At 44.1% G+C, this 14,725-nt stretch overlaps 1 protein-coding gene and 1 long non-coding RNA gene across 6 annotated transcripts in view; one reads left to right on the forward strand and one right to left on the reverse strand.

Moving 5' to 3' along the window:
* Window positions 1-14,725, forward strand: part of NEDD4L (NEDD4 like E3 ubiquitin protein ligase) — a 346,987-nt gene that overhangs the window by 179,406 nt on the left and 152,856 nt on the right. For 4 of the 5 annotated variants that reach the window (XM_023242040.2, XM_023242041.2, XM_023242042.2 and 1 more), the window contains 2 exons: window positions 10,413-10,494; window positions 13,183-13,221. In XM_023242040.2, the coding sequence (XP_023097808.1) occupies window positions 10,413-10,494; window positions 13,183-13,221 (121 nt within the window). Of the gene's footprint in view, window positions 1-10,412; window positions 10,495-10,856; window positions 10,874-13,182; window positions 13,222-14,725 lie in introns of those variants that run through there. The other variant, XM_045042412.1, reaches the window with a different exon arrangement.
* Window positions 7,134-12,202, reverse strand: LOC109493477. Its single transcript, XR_002147739.3, has 2 exons — window positions 11,393-12,202; window positions 7,134-8,573 (listed from the first exon to the last, which is right to left on the reverse strand). It is a non-coding gene; the product is annotated as an uncharacterized LOC109493477 (long non-coding RNA).

The raw sequence follows: 14,725 nt of genomic DNA on the forward strand, positions 1-14,725 counted from the left end.
TGTCTCTGTTCCCCTGCCCCCCATTTCTTTGACCTCCTCCATTGCATTGTCCTTTGCATATGGTGGACACTCAGTGACTATTTGAGGAATTAAATCATTTACTAGACAGGTTCTGAAAAGGGAGCTGTTTTTGTTGTCCCTCCTTTATGGCTTTGTGAGCTGCTCTCCACTCTGTTAAAGCTTTACTAGAAGGAAGTGTTTTCTTAACCTTTGATAGTTGCCTGTATGTGGGGAAAATACATAATAGAGTATGCTGGAGACAAAGGCTGCTGTATGAAAAGTTACAATTTATAGGTGAAACTTTTTTTCTGGTGACTATATGCAGCGAACAATAGTTATGCTCTTAGAACGTAAGAAAACATTGGTTTTAAATAGTTGGTTTTGTGTTTTTTTTAAACAAACTCTTTTAAATGTTTTCAGGGGCTGTTCCATGTCTACAGAGATGTCAACAAATTATGTATATATGTGTTAGAGGTAGACAGCTGGGCCTGCAGTTACACCCCCCGACCCTTCTAGGCTTCCAGGATTCTCGGGGACCCCAATCTGAGGACCCCTCCCCCCCACGACTGGTTGTAGATGGCATGGGACCAAGAGTCAGTCCGACTAGCAATTTCAAGGCTTAGGAGATGGGAAAGGTTGTAGGATAGGGTGAAGCCCCTCATCCCTCCCAACCACAAAATCACAACTAAAGCATTGAAAAGCGTATTCTTTTTCAGCAGTTTCACAGAATATGCCTAAGCTGTAAAATTGTAATGCCTCTCTTAACCTGCCTTGAGCCAACATAAGAATTCATTGGTCTCTAAACTGCCCCACTGCTGTCTTGTATTTGTTGAAAGAACGTACAGAGTAAGTCATTGCCATTATTGGTAACGAGTGATGTATTTCAAAGTACCTTTCATGCCTTTCATTAAGTCTCAAAGACTGGAACGTATATGCGTATTCTTTCAAAAATCTTCAGTAGTCATCCATTTAAGGCAATTTTCTGGGTAGAAAAAAAATTTTTTTGAAGCCCTTTTGGGTTTTTACTGAAATGTAGACTAGCAATGAAATTACAGGTTTCACTGCCTCGTCAAAGAGTTTGTTATGGTTGAAGCATATGTGTAACTGTTATTGGTATTTTCATAACTTTTTTGCATTTATAAAAATAGTACTTGCTCACAGTGGAAAATTCAGAAAAAAAAACTATGAAGAAGAAAATCCGCATAATTCATAAACTTATCTAGAGAGAACAGCTATTAACTTTGGCTATGGTTTTCTCCATTACTTTTTTTTGAACATTTATTTTTGAGAGACAGAGAGACCGAGCACGAGCAGGGAAGGGGCAGAGAGGGAGAGAGAGAGACACACACAGAATCTCAAGCAAGCTCCAGGCTCTGAGCTGTCAGCACAGAGCCCGACATGGGGTTGAACCCACAAACTGTGAGATTACGACCTGAGCCGAAGTCGGACGCTCAGCCGACTGAGCCACCCAGGGACCCCTCCATTACTTTGTTCGTATGTGTATGTAGAATTAGCCACGTTTTTAGATCCTGCTTATTCCTTAGTGTTAGACTATGATTATTTTCTCCCATTTAAAAATATTTGAGCTGGGGCGCCTGGGTGGCGCAGTCGGTTAAGCGTCCGACTTCAGCCAGGTCACAATCTCGCGGTCCGTGAGTTCGAGCCCCGCGTCAGGCTCTGGGCTGATGGCTCGGAGCCTGGAGCCTGTTTCCGATTCTGTGTCTCCCTCTCTCTCTGCCCCTCCCCTGTTCATGCTCTGTCTCTCTCTGTCCCAAAAATAAATAAACGTCGAAAAAAAAATTTTTTTTTAAATATTTGAGGGGCGCCTGGGTGGCTTAGTCAGTTAAGTGTCTGACTTCCACTCAGGTCATGATCTCATGGTTCGTGAGTTCAAGCCCAGCATCGGGCTCTGTGCTGATAGCACAGATCAGCTTCGGATCCTCTGACTCCCCTCGTTCTGCCCCCCCCCCTTGTTCTCTCTTTCTGTCTTGCGTGCTCTCTTTCTCTCTCTCAAAATAAATAAACTTTAAAAACGTTATTTGAGACATGATTTTCGTGGTTTCATATGCTAGCACATGATTACACCAGAATTTATTGAATCACTTCCCTATCGGGCTGAAGGTTTGCTTCTAATTTCTTTTTATACATGATGCTGTAATGAGTATCTTTTGCACGTCAGTATTTGCTTGCATGTCTGGTTATTTCTTTGGGATTAATCCTCAGAAATAAGTTGAATCAAAGGCGTCACCTCTTGGTGCTGGATACCTGCTGCCATGTTGCTTTCCAGAAACCTTGTAAGAATTTCTTTCCAGTAGTAGAACATTAAGATGTCTGCCTCTTCAGAAAGTGCTCCCTTTTTTACATCTTTGGCAATTTGTTAGAGTAAAATCTTCAGTTTCAATAATATTGCTAAATTCCTGTGTTTTACTCTCTCACACTTTCTAGGTAATATTTTTCCTTATTTTGTGCTGTTTCTTGATTGTAGATGTCAGTAATTTATGCAACACTGGCTGTAATAGTAGCAGGGGAAAAGAATGAGGAAAATCTTCAGCAAATAGGTTTTCCAATGAGACTCTCTCTGGGTCAGCTAAGTCTCTGTCACATGCCTCAGGTAGTCCAAACAAATATGGTGAATGGCACGATATAATGTGCTACTCGAGACCTCTGTTCTTGGCTGTTAGGGAAAATAGACACAACCCTTGCACAGGCTGTCCCAGTCGCATATGGAGCATAACCTCAATGAACTTAACCTCTTTGTTACAGGACAGAATTCTTGCTTCCTTTAGGTTATAGTTCGGTGTTCCCTTAGGAGGGAAAAATGGTTGAAAAATGAAGACCTTTGTCATTACTCCTCTGATATCCAAGTATCTGAGAAGGACACTTTTATAGCTGGGGGAAGAGGCCATACCATTCCAACCTGGCTGCAGCCCGAACGTAATCCATCTTGAATGTTCTGCCCAGTGGAGGCAACCCTGCCCTCCTGCCCCTTCTCCTCCTCACTGCCCTGCCTCCTCTAAAACGTATGGATCTCCACAAAGACTATTTAGTCTGACAAAAATAAGTAAATAATCTGTGCGAAAGGATTAGCCTTTACACATTCTTGTTTGTTATGGAACATGTGAGTCTGCCAGATGGAGAGGGCCAAGCATCGCTCCATTAATGTCGCCTCAGACTAACTGTCCTCGCTCGTGGTCGCTCTAAAGGTTGAGCAGTAGGCAAACCCAGGTGGTCTTATTTTCATCTCTCCCTGAGAAACGGGCTTGTCCTCGCTAGGATAAGTGTTTTTGTTTTTGCCTAATGGTGACGAAGATGGAATGAGACCCGTCTCTGAATTCCTGTCCCTTAAAGAATAGTGGAAAAGAGACCCAAGGAGAGGGGAAACAGAATTTTCAGCACTGGGCTCCATGCTGGGGGTGAGTGGGACAACAATTTCAATGCTCTGTGCTCAGCAGTTTTGCAAGATCAGGATGGGCTTTTTCGACCCAGGTGTTTTAGTGACTTCTCGGGAGAGAGCAGGTGCTCGTGAATTTTTTGGTCGAGCACCTCGGCTTTTGTTAGACTCCTAAAGATTTCATTCCAGTTCACAGGATCTATCTTCTAGCCTTTGATTTCATGCAGTTTCTGGTATCTGATTCGTGCAAGACACAGTGATAACACCTTTCAGTTTTTTTCCCTCGAAAATCGTCTGTGCACATGTGAGGGGTCTTATTGGTGAGCGAGCAGCCGGACTCTCCCGGCTCCTTTTCTCTTCTGAAATTTACATACTGTGAAAAATACAGAAGAACCTGAGAGCCTTCAGATGCATTTTGTGGTTTGCCCCATTCAGACATGGACGTCGGGAGGCCAGTTCTAACTTTCAGACTCCTCACGTAAATAACATTAAATCCTTAGGATTCTGAGGACAGACCCTAGTGTTTGATATGTCCTTGCAGACCTAAGTACAAATGCACCATCATGGGCAGGAAGCAAAAGATTCAGGGCCTCTTGTGTGATGGCCTAAAATTTCAAGAGCTGTGTAAAAGACCTTGGTTATAAAGGCAAGGTCATAGGTGGTGCCTTGGAATTCATGGGCTCCTTTCCAAAGGGTAGAGCTGCCTTGTCAGCGGGTGCATACCCCTCCTCGGTGGGTGATGTTGCTGGCCCAGTAAGGGATTAAAGCCCCAGTACTGGTCTGTAGCCTGAGACTACGCACGGTCACCCAGGCCCGTAAGTTAGAGGTTGGCAACCCTCCTCAACTGACCTCCTCACCGCTTTCAGTGACCACCCAGGCGTTTGGAGCACGCCTCCCGGCTGCTCCGAGTCCTTTGTTTTTGATCCTTGCTGCTTGCTGTGTTTAGACCTTTGTCAGTCCTTGGTGCAGAAGCCGTCCAGCTGGTGTGCCCACTGCTGCTTTATCTCCTTGTCATGAGTCTGATCGAGAATCTTCCCTTTCAGCAACTCAGTGCTAATAGTGACGTCATGGCAGAGGCAGCTAACATGTGTGGAGTGCTTCCTACATGGCAGGTGTCGTTGCCATTTTAATCTTACTGACAGCCTCCTTGTAATAAAAGCAAGTACTGCTATTATCCCCATTACGTAAATGGTGAAACTGAGGCACAAAGAGGCTATATAAGCTTTCAGCAGTCCTAGAGCTACAAGTAAGGGGAGCCAGGATTGACCCCTAGTGGCAGTGGCCAGCTCTTTAGTTGCATACAAGGCTCCTGTGGTTTGAGCCAGGGCGCACTCTCCAGCTGCCCCTCCCCCCCCCCCCCCCCCCCCCCCCCCCCCGGCTCCAGCCTGCCACTGGACCTTTGGTTATGCTCTTCCCCTTCTTGGCCTCAGATGCCCCTCTGGGAGGGGCGACAACATTGACCAATGCGCGGAAATCATGCGGGACATCTGATAAATGCAGAATCCCAAGTCTCAACCCCAGAAATTTTGATCTGGGCGGCTTGGAGTGAGGACAGGCACCCGAAGACAGGTAACCCTGGTGAACACAAGGTCAGGAACCACTGCTGTGGAGTGTTGTATTCCTGGGTACCTGGCACACCCTGTCTGAGTCATTGCTTTACTTGTCTGTGTCCGGTTCAGATGGGGGCAGGGACAGTGTCTTTCATATTCATTGCTTGTCTCCTTGCCTGAGAATAGAGTAGTCACTCAGTAAAAGAGGATGTTTAAATGCTATCAGTTTGTCATCTCCTTTTAAAGGCTGAAAAGAAAGAACGTGGTGCCTAACTACTTTATTGTGCAGAGAAGGCCAAAGGTTTGTGAAATAGAATGTCTCTCCTAGTGCACAAGGATTGAGCTTCTCAGAGAGTAATGTTCGTACTGGCCCTGAGTTGTCCTAAACATCAGCCACCAGGATAGTAACTAGTTGCCAGGAGTGACTTCTGAGCTTTGCCGTAACTGTGATGAGCAGTTTGATTGTCCGCACCCAGATGCCCGTGGGGCTACCCCGCAGTAGGATAATGAGGAGGCATGGAACCTGGTGTGCCAGGGTTGGCCAGCCCCAGTTTGCACTAGGAGGTAGTCAGTGGCCCATCAAATCAGCAATCACAGCAGAAGTGGGGGGTCAGAAGGAGCAACAGAGAACCTCAGAAGTCTCACGAGAGAGGAAAGCACGGATTCAGGATTAGAATGGCTGTCGTTGGCAAGGCACTTACACTGTGTGCCTGGTGCTGAGTGTGCTAATACTAATGTAGCCCTCTGAACTGTTCCCATTTCATGCGTGAACAGTCTGAAGTTAAGAGTGGTCAAGTGACTGTCTGAAGGTCACTCAGTTGATGCAGCTGAGATTTGAGACCCCAGTGGAAATGGTCAAGGGCATCAGATGGAGAAGAAGCACCATCAGAGGAGGGAGGGATGGTCCTCCTGCCTGTTTCCTTCCATGTCCTACCTATTCTGTCCTACCTGTGTGTGTGTGTGTGTGTGTGTGTGTGTGTGTGTGTGTTGTAAGTTTGTTTATTTTGAGAGAGCATCAGTAGGGCATGGGCAGAGGGGGAGAGAGAATCCCATGCAGGCTCTGTGCTGTCAGCACGGAGCCCTAACATGGGGGTCGAACTCACGAACCTCAAGATCATGACCTGACCTGAAGTCAATAGTCGGATGGATGCTCAACCGACTGAACCACCCAGGCACCCCTGTTTTGTTCTTCTCAAAGTCGTATGTATTGATGGTTACCTCCAACAACAAAATCATCTACCAGCATATAAGTAGTCACATGAAAACCAGAACTCTCTACCCCTAAACCTATACCCCATATCTACGCCCCTTAATGGTAGCTTCTGATGAGCTGCTTGGGTGTCTTTCCTAAACGTCCTGATGGAGAAGTCAGTCTTAACTAAGCCTTGACCTCCAGACTCAATTAGCCTTTTGTCGCAAAGGTAGGGAATATATGGAGGTAGAACTTCAGAGGGCAGAGAGTCTTCCAGAACTGCTGTCCTTACTGGAGGGCTTATGTGGAGTCAGGTGTGAAAAAGAGTCTGGAAATGGAATTCTTCCTCTCTCCACTCCTGCAGAAAGTCACGTTCAGAAATGAAGGCCGTCCAGGGACAGCAGATGTCACCACCAGCTTCTTCTCAAACGCTCAGGTGTTGTTTTAACCCCGGATGGCCTTCATTCCCTTGCCCTGGACTCACATGCACAAACATACACCTACACATGCCTCTTGTGTTGTGCTTGTTGCTTAGGTAATATGTTTTTGATACCCAGCAGGTAGATTGGCTAGAAGCTGGTAACATGTTCCGGAAGATTCAGCCCAGTGTTGATGGAGAGTGATTTCTTGAACTCAAAACTGTGGGCTTCACCTTTTATGCTCTGAGAAAACCTCTTAGTAGAGATTCAGGCTTTATTCCCTATTCCTCCTGTATCTAGCTGTGTTTACTTAGGATGGGATGGGCTGTAGTTATACTGAGTGACGAGAAGTGAGTTTGAATTGTTCTGAGATTCAGAATATTCTAACTAAAAGAGATCATGCAGTCCAGTAGTTTCAAACTTTTTTTAAAAAATTACAGGACCCTGTCCAAAAAAATTCTAACTTGGAAACCCAATAGAGAAAACAGATTACGGCAGAACTGGTAGCCTGTAGTTATCCTGAGAGGGTTATGTAAAAACTAAGGCTCTGTAGATAGAGTCTGCAGTTTGCAAACCCCTGATTGAGTCTAACCCCTTTATTTTGGAGGTAATGAAAACTGAGGCTCAGCGCGTTAAAGTGACTTGTCCAAGGTACCCAGCTGGTTATTTGGGGGTGTTGAGAAGCAGATAAGATCTCCAGGTGTGGCCTTCCCCAAAGTAGACACTCGGGCCCGGGCGTCTTGATCTTCCACCAGGCACGACAACAGCAAAGATAAAAATTAGGTCGTCGTAGCAGTCACAGTACAAAATGTTTTCCAACTTGGCAGACTTTGGGGAACTCCTGCCCCTAGACGTGCCTCCCGGCCGGCTCTGTTGCTGGTCGGCAACAGCGGATTGCCGCAGGGCTGCGTAGCACGCACCCGGAGAGGCGCATTCTGGAGCGGATGACTTGCCTCCCTTCCCACTCTCCCCTGCTTACTCTGTAACCTCGGGCAAGCTTGATTTCTCCGTCTCCTTTTCTTACCTGGAAAACGTGACAACGTAATAAGCTTGCACCGGGGATCCGATGAGATACCGCGCACGTCTCGCGTGCGACAGCGCAGACGGGGTGCCTGATGGTGACGTGCTGGGCTTGTGGGACTGGCGGCTGTAATGGTGGCACTGGTGCCGTTCGTGCTCACGGTTGAGGTGGTATCGATTACTGTTCAGGCTGCTCCGGCGTCTTCCTGCTCACGTGCTGACGCTCGATGTCCCGTCCCATATCGCAGCCTGTGCTCTGGTGCCGTTCACCTTGCTGAAATGGGAAAGCGCCGTCATCCTCACTCAGCTGAGGGCCACGCGTAAATGCCCGTTAATGACCTTCGTTGTTTTAATCATTTCTTGTTGTTCACTCCTGTCTGCTCCTAGCAGAGTCTTCGGAAGGTAGTTGGTGCTCATTAAATGTCTGTTGCTATGAAGGGTATGCTGTACCATCAGAAAGGGAGGAAGAACCTGGAGCCAGTGTGGGTGACTGTGCTTAGCCTTGAACTTGGCTCTTCCTGTGCCCTGTGCTCCCTCCCCTTAAACTTACATCTCCTGTTACCAAGTCCCACACTTGTGACTCTCTCTTCGTGCAGCACTCTCTTCCGGGGAGCTTCCTGGTTGCTCTTTCATCCCGACACCCTAGTACCTACCTCAACCTGGATGAGCCCTCGGGACATGGATAGACGGGTCTTCTTGTCACAGCTGGGAGACCTTGTCCCACTCAGAGAACACACTCTCAATTCCCAACTGCGCCCATCACTTACTGTGAACTACTTGGGGGGATTCAAACCAGAGCAAATAAATGATTAGTAGAAGAGTGTGCACGTCGTTCAAGTGAATGCTCAAGTCCTTATTGCAATTAGGTAACAGGCAGCAGTCGTGGTAGCCAAGGGCCATGAAAACAAGAGATGGGAGTCAGCAGTGTTGATGGTGTTCTCTATGGTCTGGGCTTGTGTGTGTGCGTGTGCACACATTCATCTTCATGGCAGACTCAGAGCCTGTTTTTGAGATAACAGAGATATCAGGCCTTGAGCTTTTTTTAGCAATAGCTTGGTGGCTGGAAATAGAAAATCAGCTTCTATAGCTAAAAAAATAGTCTTTTCTAATACTACCTGGAACAGCGGTTTTCAGCGTGTGGTTCCTAGATGAAGAGCATCAGCATCCCCTGGACTTTATTAGAAATAGAAATTCTAGGGTCCCACTTCAGACTAACCAGATCTTTGGAGGGGTCTTTGGAAGGGGGGCCCAGCGATCCATGTTTCTGCTCCCCTCCCCTCCAGCAGTTCTGGTAAGCTAAAGCCTGAGAGCCTCGACCTTAGAAATTGCTTCCTGATTCATCACCAGACCACGGTCCTAATTAGGAAGGTGCTCTTGGGGAGTTGAGGCCTAGATTGGGTTCTAGCTCTTGAGCCATCTTTATTCTGAGGCTGACGGTACCCAGATAAGGAGAACTAGGTGCATTGGGTTTGATGTTCTTTAATCAAATAAATCTATAGTTGATGGATAAGAGGCAAAGGATGACTAATACCATCTTCTAAACTAGAATGTTAATAATACTTACTGATAACAATATAACCAAGCAGATTCTGTTGCTGGTTTTTTTGTTTTTGTTTCTGTTTTTGTTTTTGTTTTTTGCAAGAGATTTGTTGTAGCTTCCATTAAGATGCGTTTTATGGGTAATAAATACTATATCTACCAACAGTCACTGACTTTTGATTTCTGTTTTGGATATGGAGTCCTGTTATTACCAAACTTAATTATATGACACCTCTCTCTTTCTTTAAAGGATTTCATGGCATATTTATTGAGGTATTGAATAAAAAGCAATCTAAAGTATTTTATGATGCTCTAGGTAATCTTTGGAAAGATCCTAGAAGTTGCAAGGTAAGGGTCAATAGTCATGGCATAGCCACTAAAGGATTATTTTCAAGTTGGATAGAAATCATGTTGCATGTCATTAGAAGCGTGGAAATTTGGGGGTTGAATGCATGAGAGCCATATCTATGATTTTCAAGACCTCCAGTGTGAAACAGAAGAACCTGGGTTTTGAACGCTTAAAGAGTGGTAGATAGCTTGACTAGATTTGAGCTATCTCAGTGTCAGTAAGACTTTCAGAACATGTGACTGGACTTAATTAGACTCTTCAGAGAAAGTCTACCGTAAATAGTCCTTTTAATACACTTTTTGCTAAAAGTGTTCACTTAATCTAGGCTTTACTGAAATCTACAACATTGGGCAAATCTCTTTTGATTTCCTGGACTCTTCTTTCGGTGTTGAGTTTTTGTTTGAATCTGGAAAATGATAGGTGTTGGTTTAGGTGATCAATGCCTGTTGTACCTTCATTAAAGGAACAATCATTTTTACCTATATAGTGGAAATCAGAATATAGATCAGATGCAAACTAACTTTTTTTGCTAGGTTTTGCTAGTCTGAGAAAATTTCATATGCCATTTTACTAATCTTTCTTGTAATCTTTTCAGAATCTGTTTAGGAAAAGAAATATGGCAGATTCGTTTTTTGAATTAATGGGAAAGATCAAAAGTTAGTGTATGTTTCATGTGTTTTCGTGGTAATTTTGCTTTTAAATAAGCATCATTGACTCTTGTTAGTAGAAACTTTTCTTGTGTATTTCCTTAGTTGGCATGTTGAAAATGTTACTGTGTAATTTCCTTAGTGGGCCTGTTAAAAATGTGACTGTCTAGATTGTACAATTTACATAAGCTGGGCCATTAACTGATATTTGCATTTTCATTTAGGTTTTGTCTACTTTCTTTTTGTACTTTTTTTTTTTTAAATGAAAGGTATTATCCTCTAAATCCTGAAATATTTTCTTACAGTGATCCGTATGTGAAACTTTCATTGTACGTAGCGGATGAGAACAGAGAACTCGCTTTGGTACAGACAAAAACAATTAAAAAGGTAGGTGCCCATCCTTAATTAAATCTCATGTAAGTCATAATTTAATACAATTGCATTAAGTACTTTGGCTGTGTAGAAGTTGATATTTTAAGTTTGGCAATATTTTAATTTTAAGCATCTCCCAGTTACAATCTATAAATTTAACATCGACCACCAAGCTTTTCAGTATTATCTCAAGATATCCATTCTGGCTTTTAGTTAAATGACTTTAAAACCAATATTCTTAAAAATAAGTATTATTACAGGTAGCAATCTTTTCTCCTGCGAAGAATACAGCAAAGCAAAGGTTCGTTCTGGTTGGCTTGTTGTTTTTCATGAAGACATTTAAAGTAATTTAAAACACATTTCATGGAATGGAGTGGAGTGGCTTGTGAAATCGGTAGGCACAAAAGTAATCGTTTTACTTGAAACAAATATTACCGAAGGAAGTAAAATATTTGCTTAGTTCCATGAAACCATGAACAAACTATACATTTATGTGTATCTATTTTCTAAATCTTACACGGTTTCATTACAGATGTTTCCATAATTATATTTTAATTTATTTATACGTTTCCGTGTGTGCGTGAGTGTGTGTGTGTGTGTGTGTGTGTGTGTGTGTGTGTGTGTGTGTCTGTGTCTGTGTGTAAATATAAGCTTTTACTCTGTATTTGGGGGCATTTATTGAAAGTGTAGGTTTTTTTTAAAAATCAAAAGTACTGTTTGCATCTTCGCTTCAGTATTTATCCATTACTAGTATTTTCCCTATCACCTCTGTGGGGTGGATCCTCTGCTACTTTGGGTGACAAGCATTTCCTGGAGAACACGGTGGCTTTAACAAAACGCTAACTCTCCTGCTATTGTGCAGACACCGGAGCTCCTTGACGGGGTCGTTCTGTATGTAGAAGGCACCGCTTACCGTTGAGCGTCCTCCACCTGGCATTGTGACCGGCATTAAAAATCTGTTTTGCAAACAGGAGCCGGGGTTTCGCTTAGCCGGGAGGACTCCCGCGAAGCGCGGAGGCCATTGTTCCCCGGAGTTAGGCGCTGTCCCTGCGGCAGCCGGCAGCGCGGGGAGCGGGGGCGCCCGCCTGGCGGGGCCTCGCGGCGCGGGCCAGCCGGGGAGCTGGGCGCCCCGCACGCGGAGGGAGCGGGGAACCACGGCCCCCGAGCGAGCGGCGCCGCGCCCGGGGGTACCGAGATGGCTTTTCGTGCTCGGGGCGGGCCGCCGCCTCCCTCCTCGCCCCGGTAGCGGTAGCGGGTGGAGCGCCGCAGCCGGGGCCGCCGCGCCTCGCTCGCTCGCAGCCTCCGGGTTAGTATTTCTGTGCTGCGCGCGTTCGCTCGGTTTCCCGAACTGCCGTCCTCCTCCTGCCTCGTGGCCGGCCGCCTGGTCCTTCGTGCGCTCCTCCCTCACCTGTCTTTTTGCCTGTCGCTCCGTGCATTTGGGGGCCGCCGGGGTCGGGGACCGCAGCAGCCCTCGGCAGGCCCGGTCCTGCCCTGCCTCTGCGGCCGCCTGCCTGGCACCTCTCCCTGCTTCTCCGCTCTCTGCCACTCCTTACCATCCCCGGCTCCATTCATAGCGAAGAAGTACGAAGCCCCGTCGTTTCGGATCCGGATCGGATTCCCTCCTGAGTTGTGGGTGGGCGAAGTGCTGAGTTTAAAAAAAAAAAAAAGAAAGAAAGAAAGAAAAAGAAAAAGAAAAAAGCCAGTTCGGTGTTGTGTGAATTCTGTGTTTGTTGTTTTTTATGGTGCGTTTCGTTTGTGTTCGGTACTAGTGCCTGAAAGGATACAGATGGATAAAGGCAAATCTCATTCAGACTAGAAACGCACACAGCCTTCGGTGAGGTGGTGGTTTTTCAGTCTCAGGTTTTAGATACGGTTTTTGAGAGATGTACTTAAGAGTGTTATGCGTGTCCAAATGCATGAACGTGTATGTATGTATTCTTTCACAGTGTCTGTTTCATCGTCATTTCAAGGGATGCTTGCGGTCCCCCTTTTGTCCATACTGAGGACAAAAGTATCCTCTCCATGTCCTTGTGAGATAAATGTTTAGATAGATGGGTATGGAGATGGATAGATGGACAGACAGAGGAATGGGTACAGAAGGATTGAAGGATAGAGGGGTGAAGATTTTTTAAAAACTGGTTACTTGGGGGGGAAATGGGAAAATTCACTTTTGGTTCCTAACTGGCGGGTTTTTTTCATGTACTATAATCTGATCATCAGTACTGTTCTTTATGAAATATTTCTCAGATTTCAGTATTTACATAAATAGTGAATACTCTCACCTTTCTGCCACCTGCTTCCTTGCTCTCCAGAACGGATTTGTGGTAGGTTGAGGGAAGTGAACAAAGTTCATTAACTTCTTGATGAAATAATGATAGCAATGTGAATTTCTTGAAGGATATGTTTATGTTTTCATGATGATGGCTCTTTGTAGGCCCCTGACATTATTCTGATGCATAGCATGCAATTTGTGGTTTATCTATGAATCATCTTTTGTATAAGTACATCCCTTCCCATCTAGTTTGGTTTATAGAATAGTCTCAAATAACTGACTGTTTCTTTTTATTGCCATTTTGAAGATCTCTTAGCTGTTATTTTTAATCACAAAAAAATGTTCAAGCAAATTATAAGGACTGCCTTGTACTAATAACTGTTCATGTTTCAAAGACTGTAAAAGATATTACAAGATAATTTCTCTTCCAGACGCTGAACCCAAAGTGGAATGAAGAATTTTATTTTAGAGTAAGTTTTTCATTTTTCTTGTAATAATAACTGTTACTGATAATTAGATTGATAGCTTATCACTACAGATTCAAATTGAGTGGAAGCTGGTAAATTTTTATGTGAAATTCTTTTTGAGACCCGCCCTGGTAGCCACCTCACGTGGCCTAATTTTCAAAGACTGACTTGGAGTAGCAAAATCTAGACTTGCTTCATTTGGAGATATTTTAGAGAAGTAAAAAGAAAGTTATTTAAGTACCATATTTTAGCTTTTCTACTCAAAGGTTTCTTTCACAATAAGGTAAAATATAATTAAAGCAATGGCTTATTTCTATGAGACCTGGATTATGAGTGATTATTTTTAAATTTTTTTTTTAACGTTTACTCATTTTTGAGAGACAGAGACAGAGTGCAAGTGGGGGGGGGGCGCAGAGAGAGAGGGAGACACAGAATCTGAAACAGGCTCCAGGCTCTGAGCTGTCAGCACAGGGCCTGACGCGGGGCTTGAACTCACAAACCGCGAGATCATGACCTGAGCCAAAGTCAGATGCTAACCAACTGAGCCACCCAGGCACCCCGGATTATGAATGATTTTAGAAATAAAATAAAGCAATAGAGGCAACATGATTAAAAGGAATCCTAAACTTTACCAGTCCTGTCCCAGTTAGGAAGGGAGAGTTTTATAATTCAAATATGTGGTGTGCGTGGATGAGTGTAGGGTAAGACTGCTTTTGGACTTCTAAATATCACTGTATTTGGTAAAATTTCCTCAACCTTGTGTATATAACACCTAGAAGAGTTATATGTAGAAGTAACTTAATTCTGTGAATTAACAGATTACTATTCAAGGAATTTTTGTGGTGGTTCCTATATTTTTTCTACTAAAAATTTTGGAAATACTAAACTCAGCTATTGAAAGAAAGGTTTTTTTTAATCTCTTCAAAATAAATATATTTTGTCTGTGTAGCTGTTATGTTAAAAACTTATTTAACTCCAGAAACGCTCCAGATGAGATCTGCGGATTGGTGTAGATTCCCAAAGAACAATATTACCATTAGACCCATTACAATTGGTCCTGATTTTTTCCTTTCAATCACAATAGTATTTTATGTGCGCAAACTTAGGTCTCTGTATACGACATCTGTTTTCTATTATGTTCAGAGCTGAAATATGGCATCGATATTTTAATACTCGGTGGATCCTATGTGTAGCCTCTACCAGATGCTTTTTAAATTACTTCGTGAAGGACTGAAAAGCTAATGGGGCCAGATAGATGTTATTGGCCCTTAGTTAAGTCTCAGATACAGCTTTCCACTTGTAAAACTCCAAATTACTTAGACTCCTTTTAGTTTAACACCTGGGTCACATTTATGTAAATTTTAGTCCATCCAAGATTGTGTCAACTTATCTTGGCTATAGATGTTTGTAAATTCTATTTTTCTTGGCTTTATAAACAAGGAAGGAGGGCTTTGTTTTATTCAGTCCGCAGATCTCTGCCGAGCACCTACTGTGCGCCGCTCCTGCA

The sequence above is a fragment of the Felis catus genome, chromosome D3 (assembly GCF_018350175.1).
Source record: "Felis catus isolate Fca126 chromosome D3, F.catus_Fca126_mat1.0, whole genome shotgun sequence".
In the NCBI taxonomy this organism is placed as follows: Eukaryota; Metazoa; Chordata; class Mammalia; order Carnivora; family Felidae; genus Felis; species Felis catus.